General features: G+C 51.1%; 8 protein-coding genes across 8 annotated transcripts; 6 read left to right on the top strand and 2 right to left on the bottom strand.

Moving 5' to 3' along the window:
- Positions 1-50: 50 nt before the first annotated feature.
- On the top strand, positions 51-2575 carry COCMIDRAFT_40176 (uncharacterized protein; the record flags this gene model as incomplete). The annotated part of the gene is made up of 3 exons (XM_007693612.1): positions 51-1904; positions 1939-2270; positions 2305-2575. 3 exons carry the CDS (start codon positions 51-53, stop codon positions 2573-2575), a joined length of 2457 nt encoding a protein of 818 aa, XP_007691802.1.
- A 1525-nt stretch (positions 2576-4100) lies between these two features.
- COCMIDRAFT_8641 (glycoside hydrolase family 35 protein) lies at positions 4101-5844 on the top strand (the record flags this gene model as incomplete). The annotated part of the gene is made up of 2 exons (XM_007693605.1): positions 4101-4413; positions 4478-5844. The coding sequence occupies 2 exons, from the start codon at positions 4101-4103 to the stop codon at positions 5842-5844; spliced, it is 1680 nt and encodes a 559-aa protein (XP_007691795.1).
- A 385-nt stretch (positions 5845-6229) lies between these two features.
- Positions 6230-7069, top strand: COCMIDRAFT_105535 (uncharacterized protein; the record flags this gene model as incomplete). The annotated part of the gene is made up of 2 exons (XM_007693618.1): positions 6230-6446; positions 6513-7069. The coding sequence occupies 2 exons, from the start codon at positions 6230-6232 to the stop codon at positions 7067-7069; spliced, it is 774 nt and encodes a 257-aa protein (XP_007691808.1).
- Positions 7070-9349: 2280 nt separating this feature from the next.
- COCMIDRAFT_105536 (uncharacterized protein) lies at positions 9350-10324 on the top strand (the record flags this gene model as incomplete). The annotated part of the gene is made up of 1 exon (XM_007693617.1): positions 9350-10324. The coding sequence occupies one exon, from the start codon at positions 9350-9352 to the stop codon at positions 10322-10324; it is 975 nt and encodes a 324-aa protein (XP_007691807.1).
- A 594-nt stretch (positions 10325-10918) lies between these two features.
- On the top strand, positions 10919-13048 carry COCMIDRAFT_105530 (uncharacterized protein; the record flags this gene model as incomplete). The annotated part of the gene is made up of 2 exons (XM_007693616.1): positions 10919-12539; positions 12612-13048. 2 exons carry the CDS (start codon positions 10919-10921, stop codon positions 13046-13048), a joined length of 2058 nt encoding a protein of 685 aa, XP_007691806.1.
- A 368-nt stretch (positions 13049-13416) lies between these two features.
- Positions 13417-14364, bottom strand: COCMIDRAFT_105538 (uncharacterized protein; the record flags this gene model as incomplete). Its single annotated transcript, XM_007693615.1, has 1 exon — positions 13417-14364. The coding sequence occupies one exon, from the start codon at positions 14362-14364 to the stop codon at positions 13417-13419; it is 948 nt and encodes a 315-aa protein (XP_007691805.1).
- Positions 14365-14932: 568 nt separating this feature from the next.
- COCMIDRAFT_29575 (uncharacterized protein) lies at positions 14933-16831 on the bottom strand (the record flags this gene model as incomplete). Its single annotated transcript, XM_007693609.1, has 1 exon — positions 14933-16831. The coding sequence occupies one exon, from the start codon at positions 16829-16831 to the stop codon at positions 14933-14935; it is 1899 nt and encodes a 632-aa protein (XP_007691799.1).
- Positions 16832-17595: 764 nt separating this feature from the next.
- Positions 17596-19465, top strand: COCMIDRAFT_40170 (uncharacterized protein; the record flags this gene model as incomplete). The annotated part of the gene is made up of 2 exons (XM_007693611.1): positions 17596-17746; positions 17799-19465. The coding sequence occupies 2 exons, from the start codon at positions 17596-17598 to the stop codon at positions 19463-19465; spliced, it is 1818 nt and encodes a 605-aa protein (XP_007691801.1).
- Between the last annotated feature and the right edge of the window lie 239 nt (positions 19466-19704).

Genomic DNA, 19704 nt, shown 5'->3' with positions numbered 1-19704 from the left:
ACCCAGGACCTAACATCGCCAGTCAGCAGGATTATCCATTAGGACCGACTATGAGTCTCACCTTCAATGCTATCTGTAGCCTGTTGCAAGACATTGAGAAGATCTCCACAAATGAACCGCGACTGCCTTCAAGGCAGGAACAAGAGGCCATCCAACAGGTTGTTTTGGACTGGTTCCAAAACCAAAGAGCTGCCCTTGACGATGCAGATACGGATGGCGGAGCTGTGCTGTCCATCTTACTTCCGCACCAAAGGAAGGACCGCGTGTACGGTTTGCAAGCGCCCTTGCTTGCAAAGAAACTCTCACGTCTGCTCGCCTTTAGTCATGGGCAGCGCACACTATTTGAAAGCTGGAAGACGGGCAACTATGGCGATCTGGGTGCATACGTCGAACGCGCCATGAAGCCTTGGAATGGTACCTTCTCCATCAAACCAGACATCACAGTCAAAAGAGTCAACTGCCTGTTGGTACAACTGGCTGCCAACTGTAGATTCTCTGACGAAAGAACCAGAAGAGTTCGCGATCCAGGGTTCGACATCAACAATGAACTCAAAAGTATCATCACAAGGCTTGAGTCTTGGGAAGCAAAATGGCTAGTCCGCCTTCTACTTCGAGATTACTGCACTATCGAATTGGATGAAAGAGTTGTAACGCGGCACTATCACTTTCTGTTACCGGAGCTATTGGCGTTTCAGAACGACTACGAGGCAGCCTTTGATGTACTCAAAGGTGACCTTGGTTCTTATCCGGCCGTACCTGAGTCGTGGGAAGAGGAGCCCATGCGTGTTGAGGCAGCGAAAAGACTCAAGGCTAGGGTCGGCGTCAAGATTGGGCGACCGACCTTCCTAAAAGCGTGGTCGTTCAGCAACTGTTTTAAGCTTGTTGACGATGGCGTCTGGGCAGCCGAAGTCAAATACGACGGCGAATACTGCGAGATCCACATTGATTTGGAAAATGAAGATAGTAGCCTGCGAATCTTCTCCAAGAACGGCAAAGATGCAACTGCAGATCGCACTGCTCTACACAGCACAATTCGCAACGCTCTTCGTATAGGCCAGCCAGACGCCATGTTCAAAAAGAACTGCATCGTCACTGGCGAAATGGTGGTATACAGCGACAAGGAGAAGAGAATACTACCATTCTCGAAGATTCGCAAGTATGTCACGCGCTCAGGATCCTTCAGAGTCACGTTGAACAGCTCTGCAGTGCATCAACAGGAATATCTCATGATTGTCTTCTTTGATGTTTTGACCGTAGATGACGAGCCCATTTTGTGTCACTGCCTCGAGGACCGCCGCAAAATTCTTCATAAACTTATCCATGGCATACCAGGACGGTCTATGCTCTCAGAGTGGACCTTGTTGGATTTTAAGACAGGGAATGGTATAACGGACCTTAAACAGACATTCGCCCGCACCCTAGCCAATCGCCAAGAAGGATTGGTACTGAAACCGTTGCAAGCGCCCTATCTGCCCGTGCTATCTGAGCAAGGCCGCTGTCAAACAGGTTTCTTCATCAAGCTCAAGAAGGATTACTTAGGCGACATGGGCGGTGAGCGAGACATGGGCGACTTCGCTGTCATTGGAGCCAGTTTTGACGCGCAGGCTGCAACAAAGACGAATCTAAAGCCTCTACACTGGTCACACTTTTACCTGGGATGCTGCGTCAACAGGGATGCGGTCCTACTGACAGGGGCCAAGGCACGGTTCACAGTCGTCGCTAGTTTGAGCGTTGAAAAGTGTATCCCGAGGTCTGACGCACAGTATCTAAATATCCAGGGCTATATTCGTCAGACCACTTTGCATGAGCGTCGTGGTGGCGCCACCGCTGAATTTGACATAATTAATTTCAGGGACTACTACTACCACGGCCGACGTATGACTGTCGCCTTTAGGAACCCCTTGGTCGTTGAGATTCTGGGGGGGAGGGTTTGACAAGTTGCCTCATGCGTCATTTGAGATGCTACGTCATCCGCGGGTTACGAAGGTTCACCATGATAGGACGTGGGAGGATGCTGTCACTATGCAAGACCTGGAGCGCATGGCAAAGGAGAAATTTTCGGTGCCGGATGCGGATAAGCTTGATGGGCATGCGAGAGATGTTGCATTGTTGGTTGAGAAGTATACCAGGGAGATGAATGGGTCTCATAACGCTGCTGCGACGGAGCGTATAACGGGAAAGACGACGCAGCGGACGAGTTCTTGTCTTTTGCAGGGTACGCCGCAGAGTCCGCTCACAGAGGCCGAATCTCCCGTGACGTCTGGCCAAGGGTATACGCGCTTCCCGCGAATTAAGGTTATGCAGAAGTACTATTGAGAAGGTGACTGCCTTGGCCCCACCAGAGGCAACTAGCTCAATTGTTAGTGGTTCTAGCGTTCCGTCTGGTACTGTGACAAACAAGAGATGGAGCCTCGTCGAACCCATCAGTCCACCGAGAATCAAGCGGAGAAAGAGTCGTTGCCCACTGCAGGTTTCGGATGGGAATCAACAAGTGGGTAGCCTAGACTTGGACTCGCATGAGAAAAATGATGGTATATACAAAGAAGAAGGAGCAGAAAAAGAGAATAGGCTATAGAAAATAGGCGAATGAATTGATAGATGGTATCATATCATTAACATCTAGTACCTTCCTGAGAAAAACGTGAGAGACATGACAACAACACCGAAATCCCCATCATCAAACCCAAGATAAAATCTATCGTCGCAGTCTACACACTAGAAACCTCGCATTCCCCAACACCCATCCTTTACATTCTCCCCACAGCACTTTCGCCGCACCCCCAATTGAAAATAACCACACATCCCTCCAAATTCCCTACTCTCTACAAATGTGCGCAAAGTCCCCCCATCCCATCCCATTCCATCCACCCCACTAAACCAGCAGAGCATATTACGACCGCACTCACTCCGCGCTACACTCTCATCTCTCACCACTCCCCACCCTCTTGTCTGGCGAGAAGAAGAAGAAGAAGAAGAAGAAGAAGAAGAAGAAGAAGAAAAAAAACCACAGTTATCTTGAGCTTAACTCTCGTTCTGTGGCCTGGACACGGGAAACACGGAAACAGAATCCGGTGTCCAGAAACCCCTTTTTTATGAGAGTGAAGCTGATGCTCTCTGGATGGGAGAGGAAGATGAAGCGTTTTTGGAGTGTAGAGGGGAAAAAAAGGTCTCTGCGTGGATTGAGAATGAGAGGGTGTCGTGAGATGGCTTTTTGGAGTACGTAGCACGGTTGGTTGAAGGTTTTTGTTATTGGAGATGTGTATGTGGTATTGGGTTGTGGTTCATTCAGATACCGTCGGATCACCGTGTTTGAATTTTGGTAGGCGGTTCGGAGCTGGTGTAGTTGGCTAGGCCTGATGTTATGACGGAGAGACTTGTTTTTGCAGCTAGTTAGGTGGGTTATGTCATGGGATATCTGTGATAGATTTGAATGGGGTATGATCAGGAAGTGGGTGGTCAATGAGATGAAAGGGGAGGGGCAATGGATGGAGTTATTGAGGGGGTGTGTCACTATGGGCTTGGGACTAGAGTGGGAGCGGTGTGGAGAAGGAGGTCTGCAAGGAAGATTTGGGGGTGAGAGGGTTTAAATGGGCTTGATGAATTCCTCAAGATGATTGAAATTCTTAATAAAGTCACTGTGGGAAAGCGGGTTGTTGGAGGTTGCGCCTTGTATAAGGCCGGGAGGTGATGGGGTAGTGCGACGCTAGTCCCGATGTTGATCGATGTGTAGGTGCATACTTATCGAGCATTATTCCCTACTTCCCACTTAAAACATCAACAATCAGTGAGCTAAAAAGAGCACGTTGAAATTGATAGGACTAGCTAAGCACCCGTCATTCACAATCCTAATGCAATAGAGGAGCATTGGAGATCCCCAAATGCCCGTGGTTTTAGCACCGGTAGATGTCATTGCCATCCGCTATTCGGTGAGCGTTACCCCGCGTGGAGCAGAAGCCCCGCGGGACTCCACTCGCTGTTGGAGAAACGCAACTCAAGCAATTGACTGTTTTTAAAGCCATGGCTGTCTATGATCAAAACTTCCTTGAATCCGATTGCTCTTCTTTACACTTGCCAAGTTCATTGAGCAGTCCCAAGACACCATGGCTTCCAGTACGCATATTCCGCACCTCCAGCAATATGGAAGCACCAAACAGCTCATCGTCAACGGCAAGCCGTATCTTATGCTGGGAGGGGAGCTCCAGAATTCGTCGTTATCATCGGCAGAGTTCATGAGCGAGGTGTGGCCCAAGATGGTTGCGACGAATGTGAACACGCTCCTTGGGTCCGTCAGCTGGGAAATGATTGAGCCTGAAGAAGAGAGGTTTGACTTTGAAGAGTTGGATAAAGTTATTTTGGGTGCTCGTGAGCATGGCTTGCACTTGATTTTGCTATGGTTTGGATCGTTCAAGAATGGTGAGTCGGATGCTTTGCTACTTGCTCCCTCTGAGAAAAAGTAATTGATTCAGGATGTTTTTAGGAAGATCTACTTATGCGCCAGCCTGGATCAAGACAAATCCGGAGCGGTTCCCACGCGCAGAGCTGCGGAAAGCTGGAGGCATGATAGAGGTTGCGGATGTGCTTTCGCTGTTTTACGAAGAGAGCATTGAAGCGGATGCAAAGGCATTTCGAAAGCTGCTTGCACATATCAAAGAATTTGACGAGAAACATAGTACGGTGTTAATGGTTCAAGTCGAAAACGAAGTTGGCTTGCTGTTTGACAGTCGGGACGGGAGCGCAAAAGCCAACAGCGTTTTCGCAGAGCCTGTACCTGAAGATCTCCTCAAATTTTTGGCAGAGGAGTACGACAATCTGCATGCCGATCTCAGGGCTAACCTCGAGACGTTCGTTGCGCAGTCGAAGCCGCAGTCTGGGAGCTGGGAAGAGGTTTTTGGCAAGAGCAATAGGACAGACGAGCTTTTCATGGCATACCACTATGCACGTTATGTGGATCGGGTAGCAGCAGCAGGCAAAGCAGAGTATTCAATTCCGCTTTACACCAACGTGTGGCAAAATTATGCAGGCGAGGATGCTGACAACGAAACTCCTACAGTTGTAGGAGGAGGCGGCCAGCCAGGCGACTACCCTTCTGGAGGCGGAACTACCAACGTCCTCGACATTTGGCTTCATTTCGCACCTAATCTCGAGTTCATCGCGCCAGACATTTATCTCAACGAATATACGACCCTGTGCGGCAAGTATCGACATGGCAGGAATGTACTCTTTATCCCAGAACAACGAAGGGACGAGTACGGTGTCCGACGCATCTGGATAGCTTACGGGACATTTCAAGCTCTGCTAGCGAGTCCGTTCGGTATTGATACACTAGAACCTGAAAGCAATCCTTTTACGAAACACTATGGATTACTAGCACAAGTTTCTCAACTCGTTCTCGAAGCGCAAAGAAAACCCGGCTCGTCGGTAGGTTTCTGTTTCGACAAAATATCTGGCGATAAGGATCTGTCAAAACCCATTCGACAGCGCTTCGGCGACTGGGATATAACCATTGAGCGTGCTTTTGTGTTTGGGAAACCCGACACGGGCAGTGGCATGGTGATTCATCGTGGCGGCGCGCGCTTCCTCCTCATCGGATGGGGCTTCCAGGTTACGGGACAGTCGACCAAATCTGGGACTAGGTTTAATGGCATCTTGAAGAATGAGGAGAAGGTCGTAGAGGATGTGGCGACGGGAAAACTGCGGACGCTGAGGACGCTGGGAGGTGATGAGACGAGGAGCGGAGCTAGTGCGGTGATGCCGAATGAAGATCCTGATTATGGAGGATTTCCCATTGCGATTACTATTCCAGCGCGGACGGGCATTGCGGAGGTGGAGTTTTATTCATTTTAGAGATTCGGGCCTGGAGATCAGGATGGAGAAACAGGTGGTTGGATATTGTCCAGCACACGTGGCTATTGCAAGTATTTTCTCCCCCACTAGAAGAAAACCAACAAATCACATATACTCTCCATGTCTTAATTCGAATGTGTATCTGTACCGAGATGTTCAACAAAGATGGTCGACTCAAGGGGGACTAGCGCCAAATGGACCCTGGCTCTCTCGTAAGGCTGAGCGCCGACGTCCGCGCGAGAGGTCGGATACGTGTTAGGACCACTGGGTAAACGTTGCATGTCCACATAACCGTCTTCAACGAGCCTGTCTCTCCCCGTCAAGAGAGTTCGCTTATATCTCTACATAAGCGTCCTTGAGCCTCGCGCTCACATACATATACAGCATGCATTCAACTTTGGTGCGGCTGCAGAATGTCTTTGGCTTCTTTACCACAGTAGCTTTCACAGTCGCGACCGTGATTGCGCTGAGTAGTCTGATTACACCGCAAAACCCCACCGCCAGCATATCGCTACGAAATGTGCAGGTAGTCAAGGGCAGGCCGCATTATTACTCGCCAAAGAGGGAGGAGTATGCGCACATCAAGTTTGACCTGGATGCCGGTACGTTTATGCATGCGCAATGGGACAGGTGGATTGCAAGAAGAGTTGCTCACATATATACCGCAGATCTAACCAGCCTCTTCAACTGGAACACCAAGCAACTCTTCGTCTACCTCAAAGCCGTCTACCCCTCCACCCGCACCGGCGAGCCCCCCTCGGAAGCCATCATCTGGGACGCCATCATCGCCTCCACCTCGGCACCCTGGCACCAGAACCACTACATCCACCCCGACCCCAAGTCGAAGCTCCCCAAGCAATCCGCCAAGAAACGTGCGGCTGCCAAAGAAAAGACACCCTCGCCATTCCCCATTGGAGAGCTTCACCTCCAGAACCAGAAGCCCAAATACCAGATCACAGACATTACCGGAAAGCTGGGCAACAGGACAGATGTAGTGTTGGAGCTAGGCTGGAATGTACAACCCTGGGTGGGCGCGCCGACATGGACGAATTGGAACACAATTGGCGTCTGGAAGGGCCTCGAGGGAGGTAGAAGCAAGGCATTTGCCTTCCCCGAGGTGGGTGCCAAGGCAGCGAAGCCCAAGGATCTGGAGACGGAGAAGGGCGCTGAGGGCTATAGGCTGGAGGTTGGTGGAGAGGCCCCTCTAAGGAAGGCTGTTTCATAAAAGGGGGTAGCAGGCAACATGAAGATTGGTTCGGTTGAAATTAGAAAGCATTGAGCGATGGTTATGTGCCCTTGGAAGGAGTTTAGGATATACACGTCCCTCTCGTATATTTGCGAGAAATAAATTCCCATATACAAATAAAACTCTACACGATACAAAGTTTTAACCATGTGTGTTTATTTTTTGTTTTTAAGGACGTAGATTGCAGAAGAACCTGTTTTCCCGTCTTGGAATAAGATGGCTTAATGATAGTGTAGAAAGTGCCAAGCTTAGACTACGTAAGCCCGCAAGATGAGCCAATCTGCCAATAAACTCCTTCTGTAGAGTAGATTGACCAAGATGTTTAGATATCACTGAATTGCTTACTGTAAAGCCTACCCAGTCTTCTATTCTAGGCCATGATATGCTAAGTATGTCTCACGATTTTCTGAACTGAGGCCCAGTAAGACCAATCCTCGGGGATGCGTCAAGTATCTGAATATGGAGTCTTTTTTGATGCCGATTCCGACAGGTTGGGATGTGACCTATCACTCTTTTCTGAAAAAAGCCAGAATGTGATATGCCAAACAGATCATCCAATTTAAGTCATAGACTGAAGAGAGAGGTAGAGGTATACCTGCTGAATCTGCAGTTATAATCATGTAGTGCTTCGTACGAACACTGAACTGATCTTTTCTCTCCGAAAATAAGTGGAATTACCCCTTGTGCGTGAATCTACGCCTACATGCAATCAGAGTAGGGAACGAGGTGGAGTATAGAACTTGTTAGAGATTAGTTCATGTAAACAGAAAGGAGCTATCATCAGAGAGTGGTTCGAGTATTATCCAAGGCAAGTCAATGAGCCGTAACCGACAGATATTGGATATGAAGTTTCAGATTCAACAGTCAGAGATTTGCTCGAGCTCGGTGCTGCTCACTAGTAGTCAAGTATCCCGGCAAGCCTAATGTGCAAAAGTCACTATCGAAAGTGTAAAACTACCTGTTTTTGTGTACCAGGTACGAGTCAAGTATGCTGGACAGTTACGGCAGTACTAGAGTGACACGAGTCAGAATCCGGAGATGGTCTATCCCAAGTGTAGGTATTAAAACCGTAGCAATGCTCCATGATGACGTGACGGAAAGGGCGGTGCAATACTAGTCAGAATCTGGAGATAGTCTATCCCGAGCCTTAGTATAGGTATGGGTGTAAGTAGTATTCGATATCAACGCAGATAGGGCGGCGGTAGCAATACCAACCGGAATCAGGAAATAGCCTCTTCCGGGGCGTTAACATACTCGTTGTCCATCTAGGCACGCCCCGAGGCAACGAGCCGGCCCGCACTACCACTGGCGGCCATATTGCTCTTGTGCTTTTTTGAGAAAGAATGCACTAGCATTCCAAGTCATGTCACACACAACAAGTATAGCGTATCGGTTATTCATGGGAGGGAGAAGGATTTTGGTTTCACCATCTCCATATCTGTAGGGAGGGGTCTACAGGAAGGCTGGTTCAGGTCACAGAGACATGAGGTACCAAGGGTACTCAACTGAGTTATCACAGCGTTTGAGCGCTTGAAGGCAAGCGAAGCCCACGCCGTGAAGTACGTCATAAAGCCCTGAAGGCCTTAGATAGCTCGAGCTTCTCTTGAGCTTCAAATCAAGTTAATCAGCGTGATTTTCAAGATATTGATTGGAATTGCTTGGTAAAATTCAAAACTTGGTGGATGATTTAGAAAGCTTTTCAGAGGTGGAATGCGTATTCATTAGCTAGAGGTGAAAATCCCACTTATCACTAGCCGACGACCTCTTTTTCCTTGAAAAATGTCTACAAAGTTCATAATTTATTTGGAATCAATCATTGTGGTTGCCCTGTCTTTGCCTGCTTTCCATTCCTGCCTAATAGCTTTGTAGCGTGCGCGGAGGGGGAGTAATGTTTTTTTTTTACCAGTGTTCGTATACTAATATTTTGCAAGATGGGAGCTACTATGCATCTACATCTATAAATCTGCAAAGAAGAACATAGTGCTGCGGTACATGAGGAATCATCTTGCTGTTGGAGTGATGTACTGGGTGAACAGGTCAACTCGGCTCAAGGTCGGACCTCCGATCTCGCCGCAACCCGCCACTTCTTTGGATTTCAAAGCGCTCCACCATCGTCAAGCACCTTACACAATGCGCCTTTTACCCTGCTACGACAACGAACTTCTTCTTTTCCAGTCGCAGCTATCTCCTGGATGAGACTTTGCTTTGCGAAACTTAAGAGACTATATAACATATCCGTCCCGCTCTGAATTGGCTGCGATGCCCCTCGATAACATCCGCAACATCCTCCTCGTGCTCTCCGGCAAGGGCGGGGTAGGCAAGTCGAGCATCACCACACAACTCGCGCTTACGTTGTCGCTGCAAGGCCACTCGGTTGGCGTCTTGGATATCGATCTTACGGGCCCGAGCATACCGCGCTTCTTTGGCATCGAGGATTCAAAAGTGAGGCAGGCGCCGGGTGGTTGGATACCAGTCGATGTTCATGGAGCGCAGACGTTGCCGGGGAAGAAATTAAAGGATGAGGAAGGAGAGAGTGCACAAGATCAAAAGATTGGACCGCTATCGTGCATGTCGCTAGGCTTCATCCTGGCTTCCCGTTCTGACGCTGTCATCTGGCGTGGCCCCAAGAAGACAGCCATGGTCCGCCAGTTTCTCACCGATGTCCTTTGGCCACCGCTCGACTACCTTCTTATCGACACGCCGCCTGGTACCTCTGACGAGCATATTTCCTTGCTCGAAACTCTCCTCAAGAACACGACCCCTTCGCCCTCGCTCAACCCGAACCTACCCTTTCTTGCTGGCGCGGTAGTAGTAACAACACCGCAAGCCATCAGCATCAGCGACGTAAAGAAGGAACTCAACTTCTGTAAAAAGACGGGCATACGCGTTCTCGGTGTGGTGGAAAATATGGCCGGCTTCGTATGTCCCAATTGCTCGGAATGCACAAATGTGTTCAGCAAAGGAGGCGGACAGGTCATGGCAAATGACTTCCAGGTTCCCTTTTTGGGCAGTGTGCCAATAGACCCAGCGTTTGTGGAATTGATTGAGAGCGGCACCAGGCCTGTGTACCCACAAGGGACAGTTATGCAGGGCAAGGATGTGAGTACGGAGGATGTTGCAAAGGCGAGGAATAGTGAGGGGAGTCTCGTGGACAAGTATCGGGATTGCTCGCTTTATCCGCTTTTTGATGGATTTGTAACGAGGTTGAAGGCAGATGTGGCAGGGATAGAGTGAAGACGGAAAGGAATGAAATGATGTGCTCTTCACCACCTGTCAGTTTCTTTAGTCCTTGTGCGGCATTGCCCATCGGGTCCCTGTATTGCGTGCTGAAATCTTCGCAGCCTAATTCACAGACCTTTCTCTCTAATTGATTCGCGGAAACTTACCGCTCTTTTGGAGTCCTTTCACTCCAGCGCTTGAATTTCCCAGATCAAGCTTACCATTTCTGCTCAGGCATGTGCTCTAGTAAGGCACCAGCACCCACGAGCCCATACCGCCTACTACAGAAACCCGCTAATGTGTCAAACGGCACGCTGCAAGGTAAGAGCAAGCCTGGCCCCCACCTAGGTAAAGGTGAGCAAGAAACCGGCAGTGAAAAGCGTTTTCCCAACCCCATATATAGCTTTCACGCAGTTCCTCTTCTTGATACCCTTTGACTCTCCTCACATGATCTCTATTTTGCTTCTATCAACAATCAATCTTTCCGACTGTGTTCGACTGGGCAAAAACAAACCATCCCACCGGCGTCACAATCCCAATTGAGTATATGCCACTCCGTTGATTACAACTTTTCAGATACTGACTTTGATAGCGCCGAGAATCCTACACATGCAGCCTACAGGCGAATTTCGTTCTTACGAGCTAGGAGAAGCCAGTGAGACTGCGAGAGCTGAAGAATCAAGCGGTTTCTTCTTGAACGTGGAGATGCAAGATTCGGTGGCTGAATCAAACGGTGCTGCAGCCTGGGGTCAAGAGCGCAGAGAGACAGTTATGGGTGAACAGCAGCGACTTGATGGGCTCGGCAATGGTGGTGACCAGGATAATGCAAACTCATTGGACGGTGCTGCTATCGAATTGGAGCCTAGGCGCTCGACAAACGATCTCGAGCGCATGGATGTGAATGATGGGGGGATTCATTCATCGACTCTTCCGAACGTGACTGCGCCTGAGAAAGAGCCGGTTCAGGGCCCTATAGAGAAGATGCAACTCGGATTCGAAGGACATGGACACGCCAAGTATTCTGGTTTCGTCGAAGACAAGCATGGGCAGGGTCATCCGTCCTTGACTTCCATCAAAGCAATAGACTCTCGGCGTCATGAAGAGACTGCCAATCCAGGCTTCAAGGACCAAACGACAATGGATATGGACGAGCTACAAGGTTACCAAACCCACAGCTTTGACTTTATTCCACTCGAATACTCCACTCCAGACATCTCTACATTGTTTGAGCCCTTCAGTACTCCTGCTTCATACAACCCACGCTTCCAAAGCTACCCGCAACAACAGCCTTTTACCCAGCTCAACGAGTTCTCTTTCGACCCGAACTTTGATCGTCAGCAGCAGCTCCAAGTACAAGTTGACAACAAGAAACGCCAGCTCGAGAATGCAAAAAGAATGTATGAGCAGTATCCACACCAGGGTCAACAAGCAAACAGTGACTTCAGCTTCTCTCAGAATCAAGCAGATGTTCCAGCTTCAATTCTAACAGGACCATTGAGCTACCAGCGAGCTCCTCAAAGCACATATCAAACTCTCCCGTTTGGAAACAGCAGCACAAACTATCAGTCCCAGGGCCAGTCTGAGTTTTCATACGGCCAAACGGCATCAAAGCAGTCCCCTGCCTCGTACTCTGCGCAGAGCCACAATTCATCAAGCCAGGCAACCAAGTTCCACAGCCAGCCACAGGGTGTGCAGACCACACCAGAAGCTCCCGAGGAAGACACAAGAGAAGAGCCCTCATCCGACGACGACGAACCCCTCCGAACCCGTCTAGCCCGCCACCCATCCGCAGCCCCATCTCCCCATGCCCCCTCCCCCATAAACTGGAAACTTCCCTCCTACGACATCCACTTCTCCCCCTCCCCACCTCCCAAACTCAGCACTGCCTCTTCCTCTAGAGCCAAACCCACCAAAGACCCCTCCCTGCCCATTGCGAAAATCTCCCTACCAGGCTTAATCCGCGAGCCCCTCGTCCTGTCCCCCGACCACGCCGCCCAAGAATTAGCACTTCTTACGAATATCTTCTTACCGGGCCAGCAAGCGCTGTCGACACCCGACCCAGAGCCCGCGCTTGCGGTGCTGAATTTCCACAGCATTGCAATGATGGTTGTTGAAGCGTACGTGCAGTATGAGATTGGGGATGAGATGGGGCAGTCTGGTCCTTCCTCCTTCCCTAACCACTCCGCTTCTTCTTCTTCTTCTTCTTCCTCTGATGACGACGACGACGAAGGTGGCAGCGCCTCCGATGCCGACGACGGTGAAGGTGGAAAGGTCAAGGGAAAGGGTAAGAAAGGCAGTAAAGCCAAAGCAAAAGGTAAAGCCAAAGCAAAGAAAGAGGAGAAGGAGTACATGCGCATCCGCTGCGCCCGCACCGCAAACGTCGACGACATCTTCTTCGCCGTCATCGACCGGTGGCGCGCGGGCCTGGAAAGTAACAAGAAGTCGTTCAAGCTGATACGTGGAATACAGGAGTTTGTGGATGTGGCGTTGGATGTTATTTTTTGGATCAAGGAACACGGTTTGCTTCTTGATGAAGAGGGAGGTGCAAAGGCAAAGGCAAAAGCAAACGACGACGTGAAGAAAGAAGAAGGCATCTCGGTGCTAACGGCAAGGAAGAAAACAGCGCCCAAGGCCAAAGTTGAGAAGCCAAAGCCGAAGCCGAAGAAGAATGAGGCGACGCCGAAGAAGAAGAGGAGGGTGCCTGTTACACCTGGTGTTACGGTTGTGAGGAAGAAGTGATTTTGGCGGGTGAATGCTGGGGGGATTGCTTCATCTTTTTGTTTTTTGTTTTTACTTTGCGAGTTTTCTACTGCATGATTTACTTACTTACGGGAATATCGGGCAAGGGGGAGAGAGATTGCAAAATTATGATTTCTGCAACAAGGGGCAGCGAAACATTCTACTCGCAGATGCATAGCTCAAACGATATCATGCATGTAACTTGGAAGAAGAAGAAAAAAAAAGAACAAGTTCATTGCTTACATTTACTTCATACGCTAACTAACGTTTCTCTATGCTGACGTTATGTCTCCACCAAGACAAATGCATGACCCACATGCCTCGGAGTTTCTTTTCTCCCCCCGTTGCTTTGCATGCAACGTCACCGTCTACCCCCTGCTATGATAGTTATCCACAGGCGCAACCTCCTTGACACTCTCCCAAACCGCATCAATGCCCTTGACCGCCTCGTCGCTCAGCTTTCCCTTCTTGAGCCACTGGGCCGTCTGCTCCACCTGCGGCAGCTTGCTAGCCCCGAAAATGACACCGTCTTCATCGCCCTGGAGGGCGCTGTGGAAGGCAACCCATCGGTAGGCAAGCTCGGCTTTGGAGACGCCTTCCTTTTCGGCAATGTCGTTCCACTTGGACAGTGCATTGCGGATGGGCTCTTTGTTGTAGAGCTTGCTGTAGAGGCCGCCTAGGGCCTCCTTGTTAAAGCGGCCTGCGCCCGAGTCGAGGTCTGCGGCTGTCTTGGTTAGGAAACCGCCGGCGAGAGGCGAGTAGGCGTAAAAGTGGATGCCGAGCTTGCGCAGGGTGGGGAAGAGCTGCGTCTCCAGGTGGCGGGCGACGGGGTTGTAGTTTCCTTGGTAGACAGAGGGCAGTGGGTATCCCTTTGCCTTTGCAATGTCGTAGACTTGCTGCACCTGCTCAGCACTAAAGTTGCTCAGGCCAAAGCGGCGGAAGATGCCTTTCTTGTAGACTTCATTGATTCCCTCGAGGGTTTCCTCAAAGGGAATCGATGGGTCTGGGGCGTGGATGTAGAGGATGTCGAATTGCTCAATGTTCACGGTGTCCAGCGAGTCTTGGGCGTCCTTGATGACATTTTCCTTTGTGCCAGTGCCGGGACCGAAGCCACCGGGCAGCTTGGTATCGATGGTGAAATCCTTGCGCTTCTCAAGCTTGCCAATGGCCTCTTGAGATCCGGTGTATATGCGTGCTGTGTCAATGTTCTTGATGCCATTCTTGATTAGGATTTCAACGACTTCAGTGCGCTGTTCGTGGGTGTTGAAGTATGCCTGGTCTGAGAGGGGAAATCCTCCGAAAATCGTCTTGACCATTTTGACAGCGTTTGTGGTTGTGCTTGCTGAGATGGTGGTGGTGGTGGTGGTGTTGTGGTGGCGGGGGTGGGAAGTTATGAGGTGCAAGCTGGACGTTGACAGCACCTTCTCCGCTCATATATGTATATACGTGGTAGTACGTCTTGGACAGTAGCGTCCCCACTGTTTCATGTGTATTTCTAATGAGGCATGTCCGGTCGGACTAAAGTCCAACTTGGAGTAGTGTAAATGATGCCTTTTCCTACCCCTCCTCGGCCATTGCTTGGGCCGAACTCCACAAACACAATCCTCCTGACAAATTGCGTGCAAGACATCGGGGCTAGCGGACCACAGTATATTCCGTGCAATCAACTAGGATTGACGACATGGTTGTGATGCGAGAAGCATCTCCCTTACTAAACCTATTGTGGCTGACTAAATGTACCCCTCTCGGCCGACCCTACCAATTGCTTCAAGCAAGTTTCTACTTCAATCTGCGAGGGTGCTTCGATGACAAATGAATGCTTCCCTATCGCAACATGTGCGTACAATCACATACCCAACCTTCTCTACAGTGTCTAAAAAAACATTATGATGGCCCTGGCTCCATCTCTGTCCACCCACCATCTGCTCGCCAAACCCCAGCCTTTGTATAGTCACCTCGTCGACCACCGCTCAAGTATGCAAAGCGAAAGTACTCATTTACACCTTCCATGTGCCGAGTCCAGGTCCAGCTATCATCCATCCTGTCTGTAAAGTCGTGGTATCTTTCCACATCATTAACCAAGACGCTCATGCCTTCATAGGGCGCCGGGAATGGATACTGCCAGTCAAAAGTTATGTTGGGCTTAATATGAGCTACATCCACATTATTGTGAATGACGGGGGCTGTAATAATAGGGAGAGGGGTACCGCTGGGCGCATCACCACGAAGAGCGCTGGGTGTTTCCAAGATGCTAGCAAAGCCCCAGCGCGCAACGCCATTAATGAACAGACCAATAAGGATACCTTGGTAGAGAAGGGAGGGCCGGGTCTGCATAGACGTGCCCGCAACAAGAAGAAGGCCAAGGATGTAATGATGAATCCTAACGTTCATCTTGGGTATCGCGACAAGTGTAAGTATGCCTGCGACCAAGATGCCGTAAATGGCAAGGTAGCGAGGAAGACGACCCTCAACCCTAAAAGCCCAGGCCTGGCCAAGAGCAATAAAGAATAGGGTAAGAACAATGATGATAAGAGCGGGGATGGCGCCGGGCTGGTTCTGGATCTCGTGCGGCGTGAGTCGCTCGATGGGGATCTTGTCAAAGGTATAGTTGTTCAGAGCGCCTATCCAGCATCCTCCTAGCCAGAGAAGCGTCTTCTCTATGTGCGCGTCCAGGCCCTCGAGCTGGCGACGTACGGCGAATCGGTAGACGGCATACATACAAAAGCATGCCGGGAGCAGGCGCGCGAGCATTATACTGACAATGGCATAGTAGTCTGTCAGATTCGGTGGGTCTGAAGCAAGCGCAACGTGGACGAAGACGCCTAGGAATATTGAAGTGAAAAATACGGGTGGTGATGTGGTAAAGAGTGACAAGAGAATAGTGAATGTCAGGGAAACACCGAGCAGGGGCCATCGCAGGTCGCGGCACTTTGTTGCAGTTCCGGAGAGGAAGGAAAAGGAGCGTGGAAAGTAGGAATCGAAGCCAGTGCCCTTGATGTGCTTGCGGTCAACGCTGGGATAATCCGTCTTTTCGCCAATCTGAGCAACGACACCGCATCCACCTGAAGCGTCGTTGATGAAGCCAGCATGGATGGCGGCAGCGCAAATGAACGAGTCGGCACGGTAATAAGTGTTTTCGAGCGATCCCTCGTCGTCTGTAGGCCCGCCTACGACGAGTGGACGGTAATTCACCAACTGGTCTCCAACTGCATGGGGATAGATCAACTGCACGCGCTTGCAGTTTGCGGGGCAGCGAAAAGGCATGGTGCTGTTCTCAAAGGGCCGGCACAGATCACCATTGAGGCCGCAGCCATTGCCGTCGCTCCAAAAGCGATCTGTGCATCGCACGCGCACTGGGCTGCCGTAGCCTGGTATGTCTGCTGCAAAGGCGCTACGATGCAGAACAAGGCCAAAAGTCAGGATCCAGCAAAAGTAGAAGAAGACGAGCAGGGCAATCTTCTGTTTCCTCTTTGGGAAGTAGTTGTTCAAGAGGCGAATGGGCGCAGCTTGGACATTTGGAAAGAATGGACGGATCTTCCAGGGTCGCGGCGGCTGTGGGCCCTCGACCCAAACGACAGTACTGTGCCATGCGCGTTGCAGTTGTGGGGGTAAGTATTTGGTCGTATAAGACTGGTGTGGTGGGCTGTAGTACTCCTGAGCAGAGGCCTCGGAGGCGGCAATGAGCTCGGCCGACTCGTTGGAGCGCAGACTGGCGTGATCATTGTCGCGATAGATGGGCGGAGGGGCGCCCTCGTCGTCATAGACGCCCTGATGGGTGTCCATGTCCTGGAGCGACGCCAACTCGTGGCGGGACGTGGGCGAGGACGACAGTTTGAAGGCTGGGGGGTGGCGATGGGCCGAGGCTTCTGGGGAGGTTATCGATAGCAATGGGTGGGGATGGTGTGGATGCGAGCTGGGCGGGCTGCAGATGGCATGGAAATGGATCTTGTACAGCGCAGAGAGAGGGAGAGAAACGAGGCCAAGGCCAAGAAACCGATTTTTGTATAATACAGTTAATCAGCGATCAGCCAGGACGGATGACGGCCGGACCGGGCACAGGAGAAGGCGAAGTTTGGAAGCGGGAGCCGTGGGAGTCGCCGGGACCTGCATGACGACGAGGCCGAGCCTGTGGGGTTTCCCACGCCGTCGGCCTCGCGCGCTAATACGCTGCAACGCTGCACCAGCACGTGGCCAGCCCAGCCATGGTGGACTGCATACTTACAGCTGTACACCTCTTATATACACATACGCTTGCCTACGTGTAGCAGACGTGGACACGACAAAGTGAAACACACACACGGCCATACAGCGCTGGCCTGGGTGGGGACTATGGCCGGCTTAACGTCAAGGCGCCCGCATGCAGCCCGTTGGGGTTTAGCTGCGACACGCATACATGCTGAGGTCACTACCGACATTTCTAATCACCACGCCCTTATCCTCCAGTCCTCGGTCTCCCAGCCTGTCTCTCCCTCTCTCATCCTCACTGCCCCCTCGTTTTCGGTAGACCCTTAATTACAAAGCTCGCCTGGCTGCGCTGCTTATCTACCATGGCACCATACACTTCCGACCCAAGCTCTTTTCCAGAGCCAGTCAGTCTGGCCCACTTGCTATCACGCAGCACAAAGGCCCGTGAAGCGTCCACTGTCAAGCAATTCTACAAATACTTTCAGATCCCGGGCATTGCTCAATTAGCTGGAGGTAGATACTAACCTATGCTACAACAATCATTACAATTGCTCATAACTGCCAGGCCTTCCCGATGACCACTACTTTCCATATGACACACTCGAGGCCAAGGTCGCCCGCCCTGACCGATGGCAGCCTACTCCAAACAAGCCCCTCGACCCTCCGCCTGAGGACCCTCCGTCCGTGCAGCAAAACAGATTCTGGGCCTTTTCGCGTAAGAAGGCCAAGCAGCTACCTGCCTCGCGTCTGGTTGTACCAAAGGACTCCAACGTGCAGGACCCTCTGCGCATGATCGACCTCAAGTCGGCACTGCAATACGGCCAGGCCCAGGGATATCCTCCCCTGTACTATTTCATTCGCCAGTTTACTCGCGAAAACCTGCACCCCTTTGTTCCATACAAGGACGGGCCCGAGATCCTCTTGACCTGTGGTTCTACCGATGGCTTCTCAAAGACATTGACCGCCCTCAGCAACGAGTGGTCAGCAGAGCATGACCCCGTCGAAGAGCGACCCGGTATGCTGTGCGAAACCTACTGCTACATGAACGCTATCCAGACCGCCAAGCCACGGGGCTTCAACATTGCACCTGTTGCCATTGACAACGAGGGAATGATGGTGTCCGGCCCAGGCGGTCTACAAGATGTCCTGGAAAACTGGGACTTTTCAAAGGGTCGTCGACCACACATCATGTACACCGTCACCATCGGCCAGAACCCCACATCTGGCACCCTCTCCGTCCAGCGACGCATCGAAATCTATGCCCTCTGCGTAAAGTACGACATCGTCATCGTTGAAGACGATCCATATTGGTACCTGCAATACCCCTCTTCATTGCCCAGTGGAACCGCCCCCGTCGAGCCCCAAAAGTCGTCAGGTTTTGAGTTTTTGGATAGCCTGATCCCCTCATATCTCAGCGTCGACTACCAGGGCCGCGTGGTACGCCTCGACACCTTTTCCAAGACTGTCGCTCCAGGGTGCCGTCTTGGCTGGATCACCGCACAGCCCGCCCTTATCGAGCGTCTCGTGCGTATCACCGAGACCTCAACCCAGCAACCGTCTGGTTTCGTGCAATCCATGGTTGCAGAATTACTCATGGGCCCGCAATCGTCCAGAGACCCTGGAAAGGGAGGCGCATCAGACGGAAGCGGCTGGAAAGTCGAAGGCTGGGTGCGCTGGCTCGAGGGTCTTCGCGGCAACTACGAGCGACGCATGCAGAAAATGTGTGACTCGCTCGACTCTGGCAAGGAGCTTGTCAAGGCCGGGCGCCGCAAGAGTCTTGCTGATGTCACTGACCAAGAGGACGACTGGACGGTTGTTGAGAAGAAGCCACTGTACACATTTGTCCGCCCACTAGGCGGCATGTTCGTATGGGTCCGCTTCGACTTTTCATCGCACCCTCTTGCCAGAGAAGTCCCGCGCTCCCGCCTCTCCAGGGCTCTCTGGATCTTTTGGACAACCAAGCCCTACCTCTGCCTTGTGGCTCCTGGCAGCATGTTTGCTGCAACCGAGCAGATTCGCCAAAAGGATAGCTTCAACTGCTTCAGGCTGTGCTTTGCTGCCTGTCCTGCTGAAGATGTGGAGAACATCAGCACAAAATTTGTCGATGGCGCACAAGACTTTTGGAGAATCAAGACCAAAGCCAAGATTGACAAGTTGCTTGAAGACGAGGAGGCGATAATGGCGGGAGTAGACAATGCCAACGGCATGTCCGTCTTGACCGGCATGTGCTGATTTTCTTTTTTTCTTCTTTTTTTTCACATATTGAATACTGGTGGGATTTAGGAGATATCATATACACGGCGTTTTTTTTTAACTTTCTTACGATATAACGAAATACAACAAGAATTCTGATCTAGTCTACCCTTCTTTCCCTCACCCGGCTCCTCTCCGAAAAAAAAGACGTCTCCTCCACCGTGAAACCCCCCCCCCCCCCACTCCCCCCATATCTCCCCTCATCCCCCTCTCCCCCC

This window comes from Bipolaris oryzae (genome assembly GCF_000523455.1).
Source record: "Bipolaris oryzae ATCC 44560 unplaced genomic scaffold scaffold_173, whole genome shotgun sequence".
Taxonomy (NCBI): Eukaryota; Fungi; Ascomycota; class Dothideomycetes; order Pleosporales; family Pleosporaceae; genus Bipolaris; species Bipolaris oryzae.
The sequence above is the reverse complement of the archived record's forward strand: the minus strand, read 5'-3'. Positions and strand labels throughout refer to the sequence as shown.